Source organism: Oncorhynchus clarkii, chromosome 27 (assembly GCF_045791955.1).
Source record: "Oncorhynchus clarkii lewisi isolate Uvic-CL-2024 chromosome 27, UVic_Ocla_1.0, whole genome shotgun sequence".
In the NCBI taxonomy this organism is placed as follows: Eukaryota; Metazoa; Chordata; class Actinopteri; order Salmoniformes; family Salmonidae; genus Oncorhynchus; species Oncorhynchus clarkii.
In genome coordinates this window covers 19699423-19721932 of record NC_092173.1, presented here as the reverse complement: position 1 = coordinate 19721932, position 22510 = coordinate 19699423, and the positions used below count along the sequence as shown (strand labels likewise).

The window sequence follows — 22510 nt, the reverse complement described above, 5'->3', positions numbered from 1 at the left end:
TTTTTTTAAACAGCTCCAGATGAAAGATTGCTTGCACTATAGGACGTTAATAACACCTGCGTGCAAGAGTCCTGTTAGAGAGACCTATACAGGGAACAAACAAGAATGTTAATTTGCTAACTTTAATTATCGGCAACATCAACTGTATGAAAGCATGCAAAAATGACTTCTTTAGAATGGATTGTAACAACCACATTTCAGCTGAGCACATAGGTGTAATATTTGGAGAAACACAGAGCTAACAGTACAAAAGGCATTCAGACTATTAAGAGTACTATAGTACAGTCATGAATAGACAATGAAACCTATGTTAACAACATACACAAACATCATGCAGTTGGGATAAGACAAAAGTTTTTTTTTAAACTAACACATGGTTTGTACTTTTATTATATGATATGTAAGGTTTATCACAAATCTTTCTAAAAGACTGTATCGGGGTGAGCTCTTTCATTTGGATCTTTCTTCAAATAGATTACATTAATATTACATATTATGTGGAGATACAGCAAAGAGTTTTCTTTAAACAGGTCTGTCCTTTAATTTAAACAGGTCAATCAGAAAAGACAAAAAAACAAAGAAAGAATGGTGTGGGAGCAGGTTTACCAGCAGGCCTATGCAAATGTACCATCATCTTCAGTAAGGTCCTCCAACTCTCCTTCTACGCTTCCATCCAACTCTCCGACTCTGCTTGATTTCCTGCGGGCAACATATGTTTTATTCTCCCCAATGATGAAATCGGGGCAAGCGGGACAAATATGGATCGGTCTCCGTACAACTGAAATTCCACAATTTGAACACGCATATCTCCTGTCCCATTTGAGATACAGTCATTATATTTTGTACATACAGTGCCTTGCAAAAGTATTCCGACGCCTTGGATTTCATCACATTTTATTCTGTTCTGTTATTCTGTGGGATATAAAAAAAATATATTTTTAAGATGAATCTAAATACAATTACTAAAATATAGTCGTTGCACAAGTATTCAGCTCCCTGAGTCAATGCATGTTACAAACACCTTTGGAATCAATTACAGCTGTAAGCCTTCTTGAGCTTTGCTCACCTGGATTGTGCAATATTTGCCCATTATTCTTGTCAAAACTAATCATGCTCTGGCAAGATGTTGGGGATCATGGCTAAACAGAAATGTGCAAGTCTTGCCATAGATTTTCAAGCAGACTTAAGTCAAAACTGTAACTTGGCCACTCAGGGACATTCACTGTCTTCTTGGTAAGAAACTCCAGTGTAGATTTGACCTTGTGCAGTAAGTTTGCCATGAGGTAGCAGAGAGAACAGTCTATGACTATGGTGGCTGGAGTCGTTGACAGTTTTTAGGGCCTTCCTCCATTTTAGGGCCTGGTATAGAGGTCCTGGATGGCAGGAAGCTCGGCCCCAGTGATGTAGTGGGCCTTACGCACTACCCTCTGTAGTGCCTTGCGGTCGGAGGCCGAGCAGTTGCCATACCAGGCAGTGATGCAACCAGTCAGGATGCTCTCGATAGTGCAGCTGTTGAACCTTTTGAGGATCTGAGGACCCATGACAAATCTTTTCAGTCTCCAGAGGGGGAATAGGTTTTGTCGTGCCCTCTTCATGACTGTCTTGGTGTGCTTGGACCATGTTAGTTTGTTGGTGATGTGGACACCAAGGAACTTAAAGCTCTCAACCTGCTCCACTACAGCCCTGTCGATGAGAATGGAGTCACGCTCGGCCCTCCTTTTCCTGTAGTCCACAATCATCTCCTTTGTCTTGATCACGTTGAGTGAGAGGTTGTTGTCCGGGCACCACACGGCCAGGTCTCTGACCTCCTCCCTATAGGCTGGTTCGTCGTTGTCGGTGATCAGGCCTACCACTGTTGTGTCATCGGCAAACTTAATGACGGTGTTGGAGTTGTGCCTGGCCATGCATTCATGAGTGAACAGGGAGTACAGGAGGGGACTGAGCACGCTCCCTTGAGGGGCCCCAGTGTTGAGGATCAGCGTGGCGGATGTGTTGTTACCTACCCTGACCACCTGGGGGCGGCCCGTCAGGAAGTCCAGGATCCAGTTGCAGAGGGAGGTGTTAGGTCCCAGTGTCCTTAGCTTATTGACGAGCTTTGAGGGCACTATGGTGTTGAACGTTGAGTTGTAGTCAATGAAAGCATTCTCACATAGGTGTTCCTTTTGTTCAGGTGGGAAATGGCAGTGTGGAGTGAAATAGATCTGTGAATCTGTTAGGGCGGTACGCAAATTGGAGTGGGTCTAGGGTTTCTGGGATAATGGTGCTGATGTGAGCCATCACCAGCCTTTCAAAGCACTTCATGGCTACAGACGTGAGTGCTACGGGTTGGTAGTCATTTAGGCAGGTTACCTTAGTGTTCTTGGGCACAGGGACTATGGTGGTCTGTTGTTGGTATTACAGACTCGGACAGAAAGAGTTTGAAAATGTCAGTGAAGACACTTGCCAGTTGGTAGTCCGTAATAGTTTTTTAAGCCCTGCCACATCCGACGAGCGTCGGAGTGGATGTAGTACGATTCGATCTTAGTCCTGTATTGACACTTTGCGGTTCGCCGGAGGGCATAGCGGGATTTCTTATAAGCTTCCGGGTTAAAGTCCCGCTCCTTGAATGCGGCAGCTCTAGCCATTATCTCAGTGTGGATGTGTCCTGTAATCCATGGCTTCTGGTTGGGGTATGTACGTACGGTCATTGTGGGGACGATGTCATCAATGCACTTATTGATGAAGCCAATGACTGATGTGGTGTACATCTCAATGCCATAGGAAGAATCCCGGAAAATATTCCAGTCTGTGCTAGCAAAACAGTCCTGTAGCTTAGCATCTGCTTCATCTGACCACTTTTTTATTGACCGAGTCACTGGTGCTTCCTGCATACATTTTTGCTTGTAAGCAGGAATCAGAAGGACCTCTGTCCTCTTTTCCTCCGTCGTCTCTTCAAGCAAATTACGGGGATTTTGGCCTGTTCCTTGGAAAGCAGTATGCAGTTCACATCGGGCTCGTCGGACTCGCTGAAGGAAAAAAAACTTTTGCCAGTTCGTGGTGAGTAATCGCTGTTCTGATGTCCATACGTTATTTTGAATCATAAGAGACGATAGCAGCAACATTATGTACAAAAGTTTAAAAATAAGCTACATACAACGCAAAAGACTTGACATAAAAACACAATCGGTTAGGAGCAATAAAACGTCAGCCATCTTCTCCGGCGCTGTCAATCACAGTTGGTGTCCTAATGAAAGGTGAATTCCCCTCCCAGTCTCTGGTGTACAGCAAACTGAAGTAGGGTTTCCTCTAGGATTTTGCCTGTGCTTAGCTCTATCCCCTTTCTTTTTGTCCTGAAAAACTCCCCAGTATTTGCCAAGCATACCCATACCATGAGGCAGCCACCACCATGCATGAAAATAAGGAGCCAGTTACTCAGTGATGTGTTGTGTTGGATTTGCCACAAACATAAGGCATTGCAATATTACTTTAATACCTTGTTAAAACTAAGATGCAGGTTTTTATAATTTAGGTCAGTATTGTGGAGTACTACAATGTTGTTGATCCATCCTCAGTTTTAAAATCACCAATGGTCTCCTGGTAGGATCTCTGAGCAGTTTCATTCCTGTCCAAAAGCTCAGTTCAGAAGGACGACTATACCTTTGATGTGTCTGGGTGGTTTAATATATAATCCACAGCATAATTATTAACTTTACCATGCTTAAAGAGATATTCAATGTGTAATTTGTTATTGTTACCCATCTACCAATCACTGCCTTTCTTTATGAGGCTTTCAAAAAGCTCTCTGGTCTTTGTAGTTTTATCTGTGCTTGAAATGTAATACTTGACTGAGGGACCTTACAGATGTTGTATGTATGGGGGACAGAGGAAGGGTTAGTCATTAAAAAATAATGTAAACCCCTATTATTTCAAACAGAGTGAGTCCTTGTAACTTATTATGTGATTTGTTAAGCAATATTTCACTCCTGAACTAATTTAGGCTTGCCTAAAAATGGGCTGAATACTTATGCAAAGACCGTATTTTAGTTATGTAATATATACAGTATATATACTTGTCTTCCACTTTGATATTACATTACATTACTCATGCTGCCAAACATACCCTCGTAAAACTGACTATCCTACCGATCCTCGACTTCGGCGATGTCATTTACAAAATAGCCTCCAACACTCTACTCAACAAATTGGATGCAGTCTATCACAGTGCCATCCGTTTTGTCACCAAAGCTCCATATACTACCCACCACTGCGACCTGCACACTCTCGTTGGCTGGCCCTCGCTTCATACTCATCATACTCATCGCCAAACCCACTGGCTACAGGTGATTGACACAGTCTATCACACAGTCTTTCTTCTAATATCTATAAGCATTTGCTAGGTAAAGCCCCGCCTTATCTCAGTTCACTGGTCACCATAGCAGCACCCACCCATAAGCATGCGCTCCTGCAAGTATATTTTACTGGTCACCCCCAAAGCCAGTTCCTACTTTGGCTGCCTTTCCTTCCAGTTCTCTGCTGCCAATGACTGGAAAGAACTGCTAAAATCACTGAAGCTGGAGACTCATATCTCCCTCACTAACTTCAAGCACCAGCTGTGAGAGCAGCTCACAGATCATTGCACCTGTATATAGCCCATCTGTAAATAGCCCATCCAACTACCTCATAGCCCATACTGTATTTATTTAGCTCCTTTGCACCCCAGTATCTCTACTTGCACCATCATCTTCTGCACATCTATCACTCCAGTGTTTAATAGCTATATCGTAATTACCTCGCCACTATGGCCTATTTTATTGCCTTACCTACCTTACCTTACCTCATTTGCACACACTGTATATATACTTTTTCTACTCTATTATTGACTGTATGTTTGTTTATTCCATGTGTAACTCTGTGTTGATGTATGTGTCTAACTGCTTTGCTTTATCTTGGCCAGGTCGCAGTTGTAAATGAGAACTTGTTCTCAACTGGCCTACCTGGTTAAATAAAGGTGAAATCAAATAAAAGTATTTTGTGTAGATTGTTGACAAAAAATGACAATTAAATCCCTTTTAATCCCAATATCTAACATAATAAAATGTGAAGAAATCCAAGGGGTCTGAATACTTTTGCAATTTGCAAGGCATCTCCTCATGAGCAACAAGTGTTCCATAAAGACCTACCAGCTTGGCCCATTACAATTTCCAGAAACTATACTTTTTGTCCCCCAGCAAGTTTTGAACAAGCATATCGCCTGTCCCTTTTGAGCTACAGTCATTACATTTTGTACAAATTAGCATCTCCTCATGATCTTGTTTTATATCAATGCATCTCCCTATCAGGCAGTCAAGCTCATTCTCTGACATCCCGTCCATTGTGAGCTATCAAGTTTTGATTTCCAAGGGAAAAAAGACTTGATTGTTTTTTATCTTTCTCATTAATCCACGCAACAAACGTGAATAATTGGCACTCATTGGCCCAATGGGGGTGTTGCATAATTTGTGGGGGACAACATATTTACTCTTGTCATGTTACTGTGTGTTGTTAAAGGCAACTAGAAGGGGGAAGGGTTATGACAAGAAGAACACTGCATTAAATGCCATGCCTGTCAGGAACAGCATTACCCATCAAGTCCAATACACATAAACTCTCAGCAGCGATAGTGCTGAGACCATAGAATACAATCACATAGAGTAGAATGACAGTGAACAAACCCCAGAAGAAACCCTGTTAGCACAAGACTAAGGTTGCGTCCCAATTCCAAATTGTACCATATTCTCTATATAGTGTGTACTACTTTGACCAGGGCTCTTACCTCAACGAAGGATGAACCTTGGATTCCAAAATCCCCCAAGAGTCTCTGCAACAGGTAACAGATAGACAAGAACAGGACAATATCAGCAAATATGTGCTTGTTAAAGTACGTCAATACAATTTAATCATAAAGTTACATTGCATGATGGAGATAGATAAACAACGCATATCACAATATTCCAAATTACAATCATGGGAAAACAGTTTGGAAAGCAAATGGCTATTGCTGTAAACAGAAGTCAAAGACAATACTATAATCTGCCTTTTAGTTATCAAAATTCTCTACTTAATTGAGAGAACAGTATAGCCTATCTCCTTGGCCCTAGCAGAGACAACGCATTATCAATGACCCAAGCCAAGCTAATTTAATCCCTACCATTGTGTCGCTGAGCTGTCATAATGCTTCAGCAAATGTACATTATCCCAGGGGTGTTGGAAGGCACAATATAAGCAACCTAATTTATGTCCCTCGTACTGCCCTGAATGCCTCTGCTGATCCTACAGCTATTGTATGCAGTAATCATATGCCTATGAACCAGAGTTATACTGGTAGCACTGGGGTGGTGTGCCCTAGCAGGAAGTCCACTGTGTGCAGCTCACACTGCACTAACATAAATAACCCAAGCATGTCTACCTCTGCTAAGCTTCCCAGTAAAGCAAGAAAAACAATCAAGAATCCCAGAAAAGTGCTACAAATAGCCCACATTAACATGTAGTTTAAGAAATAAGGTTCATGAAATCAATAATTTGCTAGTAACAGATGACATTCATATTCTGACAATCTCTGAAACTCACTTAGATAATACTGTTGATGATACAGTGGTATCATTACATGGTTATAACAAAAATGCCAAAGGTGGAGGTGCGGCTGTTTGTATTCAGAACCACATTCCTGTAAAGTTTAGAGAGGATCTCATGTTAAGCAGGTTAATCTGCTTCACCTAAAGCCTATTCTGGTGGGAAGCTGCTATAGACCACCAAGTGTTAAGTGTTAACAGTCAGTACCTGGATAACATGTGTGAAATGCTTGATAATGTATGTGATATCAATAGAGAGGTATATTTTCTGGGTGATTTAAATATTAAATGGCTGCCCACTCAAGAGAAAGGAACTAGTGCCTGCAACCTGGTTCAGGCTATCAATCAACCTACCAGGGTAGTTACAAACAGCACAGGAATGAAATCCTCAACATGTATTGATTACATCTTTACTAATGCTGCAGAAAACTGTTTGAAAGCAGTATCCAAATCCATCGGATGTAGTGATGACAATATAATAGCCATATCTAGGAAAACCAAAGTTCCAAAGGCTGGGCCTAATATAGTGTATATGAGGTCATACAATAGGTTTTGTAGCGATTCCTATGTTGTTGATAAATAATATTTATTGGTCTGTGGTGTGTAATGAGGAGCAACCAGATGCTGCACTTGACACATTTATGAAATTGCTTATCCCAGTTACTAATAAGTATGCACCTGTCATGACGTTGGCCTGGGGGAAGGTTTATGACAGTCATAAATGCCTCTTCCCCCCCCCTTTTTCCTCTCTCTACCCTACTGATGTTACATTTGCAAACCCCTTGGTTAACATAGAGATTCTGGGAACATCAGAAGGTGGGGGGAAATTAACTATATTCTGGTAATCCGACCAATTGAACATATCATAATGAATATGATGTCAGTTCGGTTGTCATCTGAGACATTCTCATCAATGATAAGATGACAAACTCTACAGTGGAAAGTCTACACATCAGAGTTATCGGATTCACATAGAATTGTTGTTCAATTTAAATGAATATGGAATTATTCTTGATGGGATGAAATGTGATTTTAGCTTCTAAAATGTGAGATTTGGGTTTTCATAAGGTTAGGGCTCTCCTCAATCAGTTGCCCGCCCCTGTGAAGGAACATGGGCTATAAAACTTTTCTAACATGCCCTCCTCTCACTTCCTATATAAAGCCTTGACGACAATATAACCTCCTGTTCCGAGGATGTGGGGACGACGGTCCGATGTCAGAATGGTTCAGATAATAACTACAGAACGAAGCCAACATCAGCGTGAGCTTTGGTTGCGAATGGTATAAACTTTGAACTCTTATTCACTACAGAAGTGATACCTCCTAGCCGTTGAGTTAGCAACAGCCACAGCAAACGAGGGTTAGGAAGGAACAGACAGCGTATCCCGTCTATCACACAACGAAGTTACTACAACGTATCCAATTGACAACCAGAGACATTCTTTAAAGGACAAAGGACTCGGTTGGACAACACGGCCTTCCATCTACCACCAACCTACCGAAGCGCAGCTCAGAGTAAATATTTATTGCATTTTCCTTTTCCAAATGGGAGGTAATTTAGAAAGCATAAGATACTGTATTTACGATAGCACAGCTTCGCCCTTTGTTCCTCAGTCTTCCCGCTCTTTCACTCAAACCAGGCCCCTTTTCTTTTGTGTAACAAGCTGTTGTCACGTTCTGACCTTAGTTCCTTTGTTTTGTCTTTGTTTTAGTATGGTCAGGGTGTGAGTTGGGGTGGGCAGTCTATGTTTGTGTTTCTATGCTAGTTTTTGAGTTTGGCCTGGTATGGTTCTCAATCAGAGGCAGGTGTCGTTCGTTGTCTCTGATTGAGAATCATACTTAGGTAGCCTTTTTCCACCTGTGTTTCGTGGGTGATTATTTTCTGTTTTGTGGTTCATCACTAGACAGGACTGTTTCATTTGTTCGTTCTTCCTAGTTGTTATTCTGTTTAGTTTTCAGATTTGATTATATAAAAAATCATGAACACCTACCACGCTGCACCTTGGTCCTCACCTTATTCCACCGACGACAGCCGTTACAGCTGTCATATCTGTTCCGCCCGCTAGGGACATTTTCCTTGATGATGTAATTTGTAATCAAGTTATGATTTAATTATGTGTATGTGTAATTCTGTGTGAATAGTTAGGTATTTAGTAAATAAATAATTAAACCCAATTTTCTATTGCTGATTCAACTTGTTAGCCATGGTTCGTGTAGATAACCAAGAATTTACAACTTTCAGATGAGACTGAATTAAGATGACGATTAATATTGACTGCTATTGATGTAAAATATTACTAGGTCTTTAAGAGTTTATTCGGAAGATAACAACTCTATAAATATTATTTTGTGGTGCCCCGACTCTCTAGTTAATTTCATTTACATGATTAGCTCAATCAGGTAATATTAATTACAGAGAAATTATTTTATAGAATAGCATGTCATATCACTTAATCCGGCATAGCCAAAGACATGACACACCCAATAACAAAATGAATGTAAAAACGGTTATATCCCTGTGGATTGATGAGGAATTGAAAAACTGCATGGTTGAGAGGGAAGAGGCAAAATAAATGGGAAATATGTCTGGCTGTACAACCGATTGGTAAACGTACTGCAAATTGAGAAATCATGTGACTAAACTGAATTAAAAGAAGAAGAAACGACACTATGAAACAAATATAAATGACATAAAGAATGACAGTAAAAAGCTTTGGAGCACCTTAAATGACATTTTGGGCAGAAATGCAAACTCTTCTCCATCATTCATTGAATCAGATGGCTTATTCATCAGAAAACCCTTATATTGCCAAAAACTTTAATTATTTTTTTCATTGGCAAGATTAGCAAATTTAGGCATGACATGCCAGCAACAAACGCTGACACTATACATCCTAGTATATCTGACCAAATTATAAAAGTGATTGTTGTCAATCAACAATGACAAGCCACCAGGGTCTGACAACTTGGATGGAAAATTACTGAGGATAATAGCAGATGATATTTTCACATATTCAATTTAAGCCTACTAGAAAGTGTGTGCCCTCAGGACTGGAGGGAAGCAAATGTTATTCCCCTACCTATGGATAGTAAAGCCCCATTCACTGGCTCAAATAGCAGACCAATTAGCCTACTACCAACCCTTTGTAAACTTTTAGAAAAAATTGTGTTTGACCAGATACAAGGCTATTTTACAGTAAACAAATTGACAGGGTTTCAGCATGCTTACAGAGAGAACATTCAACAAGCACAGCACTTACACAAATGACTGATGATTGGCTGAGAGAAATTGATGATAAAAAGATTGGGGGCTGTTTTGTTAGACTTTAGTGCGGCTTTTGACATTATCGATCACAGTCTGTTGCTGGTAAAATGTATGTGTTATGGCTTAACACCATCTACTGTATTGTGGATAAAGAGTTATCTGTCTAACAGAAGACAGAGGGTGTACTTTCATGGAAGCCTCTCCAACAAAATCCAGGTAGAATCAGGAATTTCACAGGGCAGCTGTCTAGGCCTCTTACTTTTTTCAATCTACACTAAATCTTCAAATGAATAATGTGGTAATTGAGCAAGTTGAGGAGACTAAACTGCTTGGAGTAATCCTGGATTGTAAACTGTCATGGTCAAAACATATTGATACAACAGTAGGCTAGGATGGGGAGAGGTCTGTTCATAATAAAGTGCTTCTCTGCCTTAACAACACTATCAACAAGGCAGGTCCTACAGGCCCTAGTTTTGTCGCACCTGGATTAATGTTCAGTTGTGTGGTCAGATGCCACAAAGAGGGGACTTAGGAAAATTGCAAATGGCTCAGAACAGGGCAGCACGGCTGGCCCTTGTATGTACAAAGAGAGCTAACATGAATAATATACATGTCAATCTCTCCTGGCTCAAAGTGGAGGAGAGATTGAGTACTACATAGAGCCATGACTACAGCACATGGAGCTCTATTCCACATCAAGTAACTCATGCAGCAGTAAAATTAGATAAGAATACACCTTATGGAACAGCGGGGACTGTGAAGCAACACAAACAGGCACAGACACATGCATACAAACACACAACAACATACGTACTATACACACAGGTACATGGATTTTGGTTATAGATCTGTGGTAGTAGAGTAGAGGCCTGAGGGCACACACTTAATATATTGTGAATGTATTGCAATGTTTTAAAAATGTATAATTGCCTTCATTTTTCTGGACCCCAGGAAGAGTAGCTGCTGCCTTGGCCGGTGAGAGAGCATATTCACTCTTTATCATTGTTGGGTCAGTGCCACTTGAAAGTTTTTTTTTTTACAATAATTTTGTCCTCTGTGTTAGATGGACGTAATATTGTATTTGTGTCTCCCCTTCTCATAGGCATATTAAATGGATCAACATCGTATTTATTGATATGTTTGTCTGTGTCAGCAGAGTAGGCTACACTGTAAGTTTTGTTGAATTGAAAACATTATGCCAATATCCACAGTCATATAAAGTGTAGAATTGCATAAAAGGCAAACATTTTCCATTGCACAGAAAGGAGAAGAAACATATCTGATATAGCCTATAGCCTAGGCCTACTGTATGGCACTCAGCCAAGCATTTAACGGTCTTTTTTGCGAACAGTGACTGAGCAATATTATTCGCCTAAATTATGACTATCAAATCTGCTCATCACATTAGGAATAGTAGGCTCTTATATATAGTACTAGTCAAAAGTTTGGACACGCCTACTCATTCAAGGGTTTTTCCTTATTTAGACTATTTTCTACATTATCGAATAATAGTGAAGACATCAAAACTATGAAATAACACATATGGAATCATGTAGTAACCAAGAAAGTGTTAAACAAATCAAAATATATTTTATATTTGAGATTCTTCTTAGTAGCCACCCTTTGCCTTCATTACAGCTTTGCACACTCTTGGCATTCTCTCAACCAGCTTCATGAAGTAGTCACCTGGAATGCATTTCAATTGACAGGTGTGCCTTTAATGCATTTGAGGCAATCAGTTATGTTGTCAAAAGGTAGGGGTGGTATACAGAAGATAGCCTATTTGGTAAAATACCAAGTCCATATCATGGCAAGAACATTCCTTTAATTCATGAAGGTCAGTCAATCCGGAAAATGTCAAGAACTTTGAACGTTTCTTCAAGTGCAGTTGCAAAATCAAGCTGATGAAACTGCCTCTCATCAGGACCACCACAGGAAAGGAAGACCCAGAGTTAGCTTTGCTGCAGAGGATAAGTTCATTTGAGCCTCAGCCTCAGAAATTGCACCCCAAATAAATGCTTCACAGAGTTCAAGTAACAGACACATCTCAACATCAACTGTTCAGAGGAGACTGCGTGAATCGGGTTTTCATGGTCGAATTGCTGCAAGGAAACCACTACTAAAGGACACCAATAATAAGAAGAGACTTGCTTGGGTCAAGAAACATGAACAATGGACATTAGACATCTGATGAGTCCAAATTTGAGATTTTTTGGTTCCAACCACCGAGTCTTTGTGAGACGCAGAGTAGGTGAACGGATGATCTCTGCATGTGTGGTTCCCACCGTGAAGAATGGAGGAGGAGGTGTGAGGGTGCTTTGCTTGTGACACTGTCTTTTTGAGTGATTTGCACCTGTGCCTCGTTTCACCTGATTGTATTTAAACCCTTAAGTTCTTTGCTCTGTGTTTGTATGTTAGCACCCAGCACACTTAACCAGCATGGCTACCACAGCATTCTTTTGAGGTTGTGCATGCGATATGCCATCCCATCTTCTGGTTTGCGCTTAGTGGGACTATCATTTGTTTTTCAACAGGTCAATGACCCAACATACCTCCAGGCTGTGTAAGGGCTATTTGACCAAGAAGGAGATTGATGGAGTGCTGCATCAGATGACCTTTCCTCCACAATCACCCGACCTCAACCCAATTGAGATGGTTTGGGATGAGTTGGACTGCAGAGTGAAGGAAAAGCAGCCAACATGTGCTCAGCATTCGTGGAAACTCCTTCAAGACTGTTGGAAAAGCATTCCAGGTGAAGCTGATTGAGAAAATGCCAAGAGTGTGCAAAGCTGTCATCAAGGCAAAGGATGGCTACTTTGAAGAATCTCAAATATAAAATATATTTTTATTTGTTTAACACTTTTTTTGGTTACTACATGATTCCATATGTGTCATTTCATAGTTTTGAGGTCTTCACTACTATTCTACAATGTAGAAAATAGTCAAAATAAAAAAAAACTCTTGAATGAGTAGGTGTGTCCAAACTTTTGACTGGTTCTGTAAGTCTGCAGATGTGATGATGCATGGAATAATTTATTAAAAGGTGCATTTTTCTGGTGAAAATTAGCTTCCCCAAACTTGAAACTCACCTGTGGCATGTGTCTAACTGTCTTAGCTGTAATGCCTACTGGCCAGGTTGGTAGATTTTTGAATAGAAAGCAATAACTAAATGTACTGAATAAAACTCACATTCCTTTCAATATTTTACCCAGATCTTAGCAGAGATGCAGAGAACAAACACCTCAATAATGACCTGCAGAGAGCTGCTTAGATATGTGAAAAAATATGCTTTTTTGTACATAGAATTAAGCAAAATGATTATGGCTCTAGATTGCAGGACAAATCTGTTTCAGATGTTTAAAAAAAATACAAATTTCTCCAACTTTCGGACCACCCCCCAGCCATCCTCACATACTTTGTACCCTCTAAAATGTTTGGGGTGCCTGACGCCCCATGTGGTTATGGAACAAAGAGATCCTGTAACTCACAAATGAAGTGAATTAGTGAACTAGTTTAAAATAGGATCTCTGTGGTGTGGAAGGAGAGAGCTAACTACACAACAGCGTTACATCACTTCCAGTGCGTTACATGCAGCTTGTTGACTCGGCGCCTTCCTACAGGCAAGCCGCACATAACACCCTGGCCAAGAACTAGCTAATTAGCTACATCACTTCACAAGAAGGTATAATTAGTTGTGGCAGAGGCACCAAACAGCTCCGCACGGGTCCCAGTGCACTTACTGTACACCCAGCCTGACTTTTTGGAAAACAAACGCAGCTGGCAGCACACCATTAGCTCTGCTTTCCTCGGGGCTTTCCTCTTAGCTTTTTAGGAGGGGCCAAATGCTTCAGCTACAGATACAGGTAACTGCCAAAATAAAGGAAACACCAACACACCAAATAAAGGAAACACCAACATAAAGTCATATTAGGGCATTGGGCCACGTTGAGCTGCCAGAACAGCTTCAATGCACCTTGGCATGGATTCTACAAAGTGTCTGGAACTCTATTGGAAGGATGCGACACCGTTCTCCTACGAGAAATTCCATAATTTTGTGTTCTGTTGATGGTTGTGAAAAACACTCTCAGGCGCTGCTCCAGAATCTCCCAAAAGTGCTCAATTGGGTTCAGATCTGGTGACTGAGATGGCCATGGCATATACAGTGGGGCAAAAAAGTATTTAGTCAGCCACCAATTGTCCAAGTTCTCCCACTTAAAAAGATGAGAGAGGCCTGTAATTTTCATCATAGGTACACTTCGACTATGACAGACAAAATGTATTTATTTGCAAATTATGGTGGAAAATAAGTATTTGGTCACCTACAAACAAGCAGGATTTCTGGCTCTCACAGACCTGTAACTTCTTCTTTAAGAGGCTCCTCTGTCCTCCACTCGTTACCTGTATTAATGGCACCTGTTTGAACTTGTTATCAGTATAAAAGACACCTGTCCACAACCTCAAACAGTCACACTCCAAACTCCACTATGGCCAAGACCAAAGAGCTGTCAAAGGACATCAGAAACAAAATTGTAGACCTGCACCAGGCTGGGAAGACTGAATCTGCAATAGGTAAATAGCTTGGTTTGAAGAAATCAACTGTTGGAGCGATTATTAGGAAATGGAAGACATACAAGTCCACTGATAATCTCCCTCGATCTCTGGCTCCACGCAAGATCTCACCCCGTGGGGTCAAAATGATCACAAGAACGGTGAGCAAAAATCCCAGAACCACACGGGGGGACCTAGTGAATGACCTGCAGAGAGCTGGGACCAAAGTAACAAAGCCTACCATCAGTAACACACTACGCCGCCAGGGACTCAAATCCTGCAGTGCCAGACGTGTCCCCCTGCTTAAGCCAGTACATGTCCAGGCCCGTCTGAAGTTTGCTAGAGAGCATTTGGATGATCCAGAAGAAGATTGGGAGAATGTCATATGGTCAGATGAAACCAAAATATAACTTTTTGGTATAAACTCAACTCGTCGTGTTTGGAGGACAAAGAATTCTGAGTTGTATCCAAAGAACACCATACCTACTGTGAAGCATGGGGGTGTAAACGGGCGGCAGGGTAGCCTAGTGGTTAGAGCGTTGGACTAGTAACCGGAAGGTTGCGAGTTCAAACCCCCGAGCTGACAAGGTACAAATCTGTCGTTCTGCCCCTGAACAGGCAGTTAACCCACTGAGGCCGTCATTGAAAATAAGAATTTGTTCTTAACTGACTTGCCTGTAAAAAAAAAAAAAAAAAAAAAAAAAAAAAAACATCATGCTTTGGGGCTGTTTTCCTGCAAAGGGACCAGGACGACTGATCCGTGTAAAGGAAAGAATGAATGGGGCCATGTATCGTGAGATTTTGAGTGAAAACCTCCTTCCATCAGCAAGGGCATTGAAGATGAAACGTGGCTGGGTCTTTCAGCATGACAATGATCCCAAACACACCGCCCGGGCAACGAAGGAGGGGCTTCGTAAGAAGCATTTCAAGGTCCTGGAGTGGCCTAGCCAGTCTCCAGATCTCAACCCCATAGAAAATCTTTGGAGGGAGTTGAAAGTCCGTGTTGCCCATCAACAGCCCCAAAACATCACTGCTCTAGAGGAGATCTGCATGGAGGAATGGGCCAAAATACCAGCAACAGTGTGTGAAAACCTTGTGAAGACTTACAGAAAACGTTTGACCTCTGTCATTGCCAACAAAGGGTATATAACAAAGTATTGAGATAAACTTTTGTTATTGACCAAATACTTATTTTCCACCATAATTTGCAAATAAATTAATAAAAAAATCCTACAATGTGATTTTCTGGATTTTTTTTCTCTCATTTTGTCTGTCATAGTTGAAGTGTACCTATGCCTCTCTCATCTTTTTAAGTGGGAGAACTTGAACAATTGGTGGCTGACTAAATACTTTTTTGCCCCACTGTAGTTTACACCAGGGCTCCCCAACTGGCATCACATGGGTGGTTTTATTTGGCCCGCCAAGTTTTCTGAACAAAAACATTTTTTCAATTTTCTTCAAACACCAGGAAATCAGCTTCAAGTGATTACAATTTTGGAAATCTGTTCCCATGTATTCCCATGCATAATAAAGAGACACGATTGGATACAAATGTAAGCAAGGTTTGATATTATTATGTTTTAGTCAAATATTAGATCTGCTTGGGCTTCTTGCAGTCAATTTGCAGTCTACAAATGATTTGTAATTATGTTCCACCCCCCCCCCCCCCCCCCCCGACCATCCAATCTAGTTGATGATCCCTGGTTTACATCATTTTCATGCTCATCAAACCATCCAGTGATCACTCGTGCCCTGTGGATGGTGGAATTGTCATCCTATGTTAATTCCATTTACAGTAGCCTATATATCTAACCAACTCTGTGTATTTCTGTCACTTTGTTTTGTTTTGTTTGTTTCCTAATCCCAAAGTCGGCAGATAGAGAAACCAGATAAGGAAGATTTCTAGGGGACTTACGCAAGGAAACCTCCTGGAGCAGACATGGACCTCTCTGCCCTCCTGTTCTGACACACAAAGGGGTTACTGAAGGACCTCTTCCTCAGCATGGACTTCACCAGGATCTAATGTGGGGAGAGAGAGTGTCACAGGGCCCCCCAAATGGCACCCTATTGTCTATATAGTGCACTACATTTGACCATAGGACCTGGTCAAAAGTAGTGCACTATATTGGGAATAGGGTGTCATTTAGGACAGAGAAATACTCTATCAATTTGCCTTATGACTTAACTTTTCCCTGACCATGTGTCTTGACCTGGAAAACTCTGGGCACTCAAGTTTTTCCTGTTGTAGGTCCCAGACTTTTCCCCTTATTAAGACACAGATGTTCAGGAAAAACTCCAGTCCCTGTTTGTGATAGATGAGTAATTAAGTAAGTCTTGTCCGAGCCAGAACGGCTCATAGGGCAGGAGCCTATCTCCTGTACATCCCCTGGACAGGACACTAGTGAACTGACTCACCACAGCAGACAGACTGGGGATGAGTTTGATAGAGTTCTGGACCTCCTCCTCAGTGACCTCCACCACGGTGCAGTGCTCCTCCTCCAGGGGTAGAAGGTCAGTGCCATCCTCCGTCACCCACGGGTGCTCCTGGCAACACACAGGACAGGGAGGACAATAGTCACACAACACATGAGACAGCTCTACTGGGACAACTCTACTACTGTAACATTTCATAATTTGAAATGTCAAAGATGTCATGAAGGACTGTTTTTTTTAAAGCACCATTGAAGGTCTAGCTCTGCCCGCTTTCACCTTGATTTCAGGAATGGTGATCCTTGTATAAGGATTTTTATCCAGCATCCTTACAATAAGATCCTTCAACTCCTTGCAAACTTCCGGCCTGTGGTACCAAAGAGTGACTGAGATGAATACCCACCAAACCATCTACAGTACAGTAACTAGAGTAGTAGTGAATGGCTAAGAACAATAAAACAATACGATTACTATGTTATTATCACGTACTATTACATGCCATATTGTGAAGTTCTACCCATATTTTAGAGAGGTGCATATAGTGCAGACTAAATATTTGCACATTGCTTTTACATGGTAAATAGTGTCCCTTAGTGGAACTCACATGTCTGGGAACTCCACAGGCCTGTTCCTGATCTTATTGTGCAGGCCAATGATGTATTCATCGATGAAAGGGCACTGAGATAGGAAGATAGTGAAGAAAAAAACATTAAAATGCTGCTATAAATAAATAGATAGGCTACATGCATACACATGCTGTCTGTTTCCCACATAAAGCATTCAATTGATTTATTTTAAAAGCATTATTATGTGAGGTGCATCGGTTGATCGAACAATATTTGTAGTCGTCAGCATAATGGACACAGGAAATCAGATGAGAAACCAGCAGGCCAAAACAATCCATGGCAGAATACCGTACATTATGATAATAACAGAACCTACCTTCCCATAGACAAAGCAGTACAGGGTGATTCCCATGGCCCACACATCCAAGGCCTAACAAACATGAACATTGACCATTACTTTACAAAGAGAGCTTGCTGTATATTTTACAGTACAGTAAAATGTTGACCTTTGATACCAAGTACTTTTCTAATTATTTTTGATACCAGTCAATACAATACATTTTCATGGGGTAAATTTTATTTCTACGATATAATCAAAGATGAATTATCTAATTAGATAAATTAGCGATTAGTGTCTAACCTTGCCAGTAAAGCTCTGTTCATGGTCAGTCATCATCTCGGGGGCCATGAAGGCTGGAGTCCCTGCTGAGCTGGACAGGAGAGCATCACTCCCCTCAAACTGGTTACTGACACCAAAGTCTGCAATCTTCACATGCCCATTGTCTCCCAGCAACAGGTTGGAAGGCTTGATGTCTCTGTGGATGATCTTCTGGTAGTGCACTGGGAGGGAGGGGTACCAGGGAAGAATTACAGGAGACACTGCTTTAGCTCTTTTTTTAAATAAACTTTTATACGTCTATGAACAGCATTGGCCGAGTAATTTAGGTCTTGATATTCAGCTGTCAAAGCACCAATTGATCCTGTCTTTTCAGAACATATCTGACGAGTGACTTTTAAACCAATGTTTTGCTAAAGCGTGAGCAGGGTTAGCAGTATGCTGCAGGTCTCTGAGCAGAAGGCTTGTAGGTCCTATGTCCCAAATGGCACTCTATCCCCTTATTTAGTGCACTACTTTTGACCATGGCCCATAGGGCTCGGGTCAAAAGTAGTGCACTATATAGGGAATAGGATGCCATTTGTGACGAAATCCAGGTGAAGGACTCACAGTATTCAATCCCCAGGAGGATGTCTCTGAAGTAGAAGCGGGCTTGTCCCTCTGTGAAAGGAGTGTCTGAGGGCACCTCCATCACTGGGCTAGGGCCAAGGAAAAGCAACAGAGACAGGCAAAGGTAATCAAGCATCACCATCATAATATTCCAAAGAGTGGTCTTCCTACCACTAAAAATGCCTGAACCTTGTCATTGTTATCTTATGTCCCTTAACAATGGATACCTTATATTCACAAAATTCAGTAATTGGATGAGTTATATATAAATAACTAAATTCATCCTTTCAGTGTTATATATAATAATAATATAAGCCATTTAGCAGATGCTTTTATCCAAAGTGAATTACAGTCATGCATGCATACATTTTGCATATGGGTGGTCCCAGGAATCAAACCCACTACCCTGGTGTTACAGGTGCCATGCTCTACCAGCTGGGCTACAAAGGACCAGTGTTATAATGTAATGCAATACAGTATATTTCAGAAAGGGGTAAAACTTACCCTTTTGGCATTAACTCAAAGGCTAGAAAATAAACAAACAGAGAATGAAAGGACTAGTCAGAGCTCACATTAGTTTCTATGTAATAAACAAACTGGATAGACTGTATTATAGTCTTCAAACTATGGACCTAGTACAAGGAGATACAACAGAAAACATACATTTACCACATAACACCTTATTTCATCATTTAGTGCACTGAGATGAATGCATACTTACCCATGTGGAGATTATCTTCAGCAGGATCATCGAGAACCTACAATTGGAAAGTGTAAATCTATTAAATTAATACAACTACATGTAATAGTAGAACCTTTTAAATCTTCCACTTATGTATGTGTGTTCACCTCCACCAAATTGACAATGTTAAGGTGGTCTAGTTTCTTCAGGATGGCGATCTCCTGGTAGACTCTCTCCAGTGGCCCCAGGGGTTTGGGTGGCAGTCCCTGTTCTGTGCTGGCTCCTCGAGGAGGGGGACGCCCTATAACCAACCGCCATTATATATAGTGGTGAGCCTCACCAGTTCATGTTCATATCGGTTCTAAAGCACATACTTAAAAGGACTTAAAAGGAAAAATTTCACCTACGAGGAAATCCACACATCTTCATCAACTTCTTTTTTGAAAAAACTTTCATTGCCTATGAAAGGAAAGACATGATCAGTTTGCTCCTATGATACAAGAGCCAATCAGGCCAAAACAGAGAGTTGAGTAACTGTACATGTCTCTGCTTCCACAAAGGGGATGATAAGGAATGGAATGTGCAGAGCTGAAAAGATGCTTACATAGTATTGTTCATCATCTTCATTGTAAGCTAATCTCACCACCCCATACGAGCCCTACAATAGAAAAATAAGAAAGTCTGACAGAATCATTTTTACTTATTACACAAGAATGCTTTATGAAAAAAATGTTTTCTCTTGTCGGACAAATTCAGCATCTAGTTTTGATATCCAGTTTTGTACCAGACTGAGTATTCTAACTTTTATTTTCTTACCTTTCCAAGCTCATCCTTCAACTTGTATTGGTTGAGCTGGATACAATTCTAGGGAGAAACAAAGTGAAGGGTATTTAGTGGTGGGATATTGCACATTGACTACACATTATATAGGCTCATGCCTATTTATTTTGAGACTTCATAGATGAATCCCAAATGGCACCCTATCCCCCATATACTGTGTCCTGAATGGGCCCTTGTCAAAAGTAGTACACTATATAAGAAATAGGGTGCCATTTGGGACACAGCCCTGACATCCATTTGGGATGCAGACTTGACCTCTGACCTGGGAATCTGAAATGGACACCCGCTTGGACTCGATGGTGGGCTGTCGGGCCTCTCGCGGCTGGGTCGATCGCTCCTGCAATGATAGCTTCCTGTCTGACAATGACAGCTTCCGGCGCGCTGGTGCAGGGGGCCTTCGGTGACCGTTGGGCGGGGTCATCCGGTTGGATGCCATGCTCATGGCGGCCACCATGTCGGCCAGCTCTGCATTGTGCTCAGAGTCCAGCTCTGCCAGTCCATCAGTGTCTTCACTCATGGCTATCCCTGTCCTTGTCCCAGTCCCAGTTTAATCACAGAGAAAGGTCAGAGATGTCACAGGGGCCAGCTAATTAGATAATTAATTGTACATTTTAACCGACATTCACTAACGTTCTGTACTTGTACATCAAGCTGTTTCATGCTACAGAAACAGGATATTCTGCTGTAGAGATTCTGCCCTCAGACAAGGCTTACTTACTTAACCAACATTCAACTGTAACATCTCCCTGAAATGGGAGGCTACACTAACCTGGCTTTTCAACTTTGAATATTGAACATATTTTCCAAACGTAATTTTGTAGAATTAAGGCATGCACATTAACTAGAAATAGCTTATTATTTAACAGGGTAAATAAGAAAAAAAACGATATGTCAATTGAATGAACTGTAATTGGCTTGTACCTTTCTACATGTACAATACAAAACTAAATGACTATGACTTTTCATGGAAATAACATGTCTAAACACATCATAGATGACAACCACCTGAGCTCTGCTGCCTACCGATTCCTGTCAACACAAATAGCACTAACTGCAAATCCCTCCCAAATCCACCACTAAAACTTTCACACCTACAAAAATCAGATTTTCTGCAGCAAACATAGCAAATTACATAAAGGAAGCATTTTCATATTATGGTTGTTTTACTTACACACAGCTTGTGGATCCTACATTGCCTGTCAGTGTGGATGAGCTTCATGGTCTGTTCTGCTGATGTTTAAGAGAGAAAACCCCTTTGAGTCTCAGATCAGGACTTTCACTGCTGAGCCAAAGACTGTAGGATTACTCCAGCCTTAAGGATAAATCCTTGCCGTATTTAGCCTCATTAAGGTTATTCAGGGGGTAGCAATCAGTATTTACATTGATAAACTTCACCCCTGGGCCAGTGCAACAGGGGAAAAAGGTAAATGATTGGACATTAGGAATTAGGTGTGCGTCCCAAATGGCACCATATTCCCTATCTAGTGCATTACTTTTGACCAAACACCTATGGGCTCTGGTTAAAAGAAGTGCACTATATAGGGAAAATGGTACAATTTGGGACACATCCAATGAGTTACGGCCAGGAAACAGTTCGATCTAACGGAGACTGGAGATTGATGTTAGGAAAACCACTGGAAGTGAAGGATGACCATTGGTGGTGGAACAACCTATGCTGTCTGTGATTTCTCTATGGACAATGCTATAGACATAATGGGAGTTTGCCGAGCTGAGTGCCCAAGGAGGTTCTTAAGCTTGCTATTTACCTCAGAGCAAATTGGCTCAAGTGTTACATAAAAACCCTGGAGAAAAGTTTCCAACACTGAACATAGAATACCAATCAACCAGAAATTGTTGAAGATATTGCTTGTTTGGATAAGTTCTAATACAAAACAATACTATTGTAACAAAATATTTGAAATACAAAATAAAAGCTATTGGATAATTGCAATCAATCCAGTTTATGCCCAAATAAAATTTCAGGTATAACCTATTCCTCAATTCTTTAATTATCACCCTCACAGCCAATGCAATATTAATCATAGAGTCTACAGTAACTACAAAGGCAGATGAACTGACTTTGCTGATAACTACTTAATTGAGGGAAAATATACTTGATATGACTGTGATACGATATGTGGTTCACCCAGCTGTCACACATGATTGTGGCTAATTTTAGCTTGGTGGCTAATGCTAGCGTTAGCTAAGTGGCTAACATTAGGGGTTAGGGGTTAGGGGTTAAATTTAGGAGTTAGGTTAAAGGGTTAAGGTTAGGGGAAGTGTTGGCTAACATGCTAAGTAGTTGCAAAGTAGCTCAAAATTAATAAGTAGTTGTAAAGTTACTAATTAGCTCAAATGCTAAAGTTG

At 41.0% G+C, this 22510-nt stretch overlaps 1 protein-coding gene across 2 annotated transcripts; it reads right to left on the bottom strand.

Annotated features, from left to right (window-relative positions):
• LOC139386204 (calcium/calmodulin-dependent protein kinase kinase 1-like) lies at positions 1-21373 on the bottom strand. 2 transcript variants are annotated; one of them, XM_071131681.1, is made up of 18 exons: positions 21315-21373; positions 20406-20668; positions 20120-20167; positions 19908-19961; positions 19711-19762; positions 19471-19604; positions 19343-19379; positions 19126-19147; positions 18622-18710; positions 18037-18236; positions 17773-17826; positions 17435-17508; positions 17110-17197; positions 16816-16944; positions 16316-16419; positions 5792-5836; positions 607-699; positions 1-84 (listed from the first exon to the last, which is right to left on the bottom strand). In XM_071131681.1, the coding sequence occupies exons 2-17, from the start codon at positions 20658-20660 to the stop codon at positions 615-617; spliced, it is 1470 nt and encodes a 489-aa protein (XP_070987782.1). In that variant the 5' UTR covers positions 20661-20668; positions 21315-21373; the 3' UTR covers positions 1-84; positions 607-614. The 2 variants fall into 2 exon arrangements, with proteins under 2 accessions (XP_070987782.1, XP_070987781.1); XM_071131680.1 differs by lacking the exon at positions 1-84 and having other exon boundaries at positions 113-699; positions 20406-20673.
• Positions 21374-22510: the final 1137 nt, after the last annotated feature.

Coding starts and splice junctions, on each gene's coding strand:
- LOC139386204 (XM_071131681.1), bottom strand. CDS start 20,660: ATGAGTGAAGACACTGATGGACTGGCAGAGCTGGACTCTGAGCACAAT. Junction 19,605..19,710: donor GAAGATGTGTGGATTTCCTC/GTAGGTGAAATT, acceptor GGTTGGTTATAG/GGCGTCCCCCTCCTCGAGGA. Junction 18,711..19,125: donor TTTGAGTTAATGCCAAAAGG/GTAAGTTTTACC, acceptor CCTTGGCCCTAG/CCCAGTGATGGAGGTGCCCT.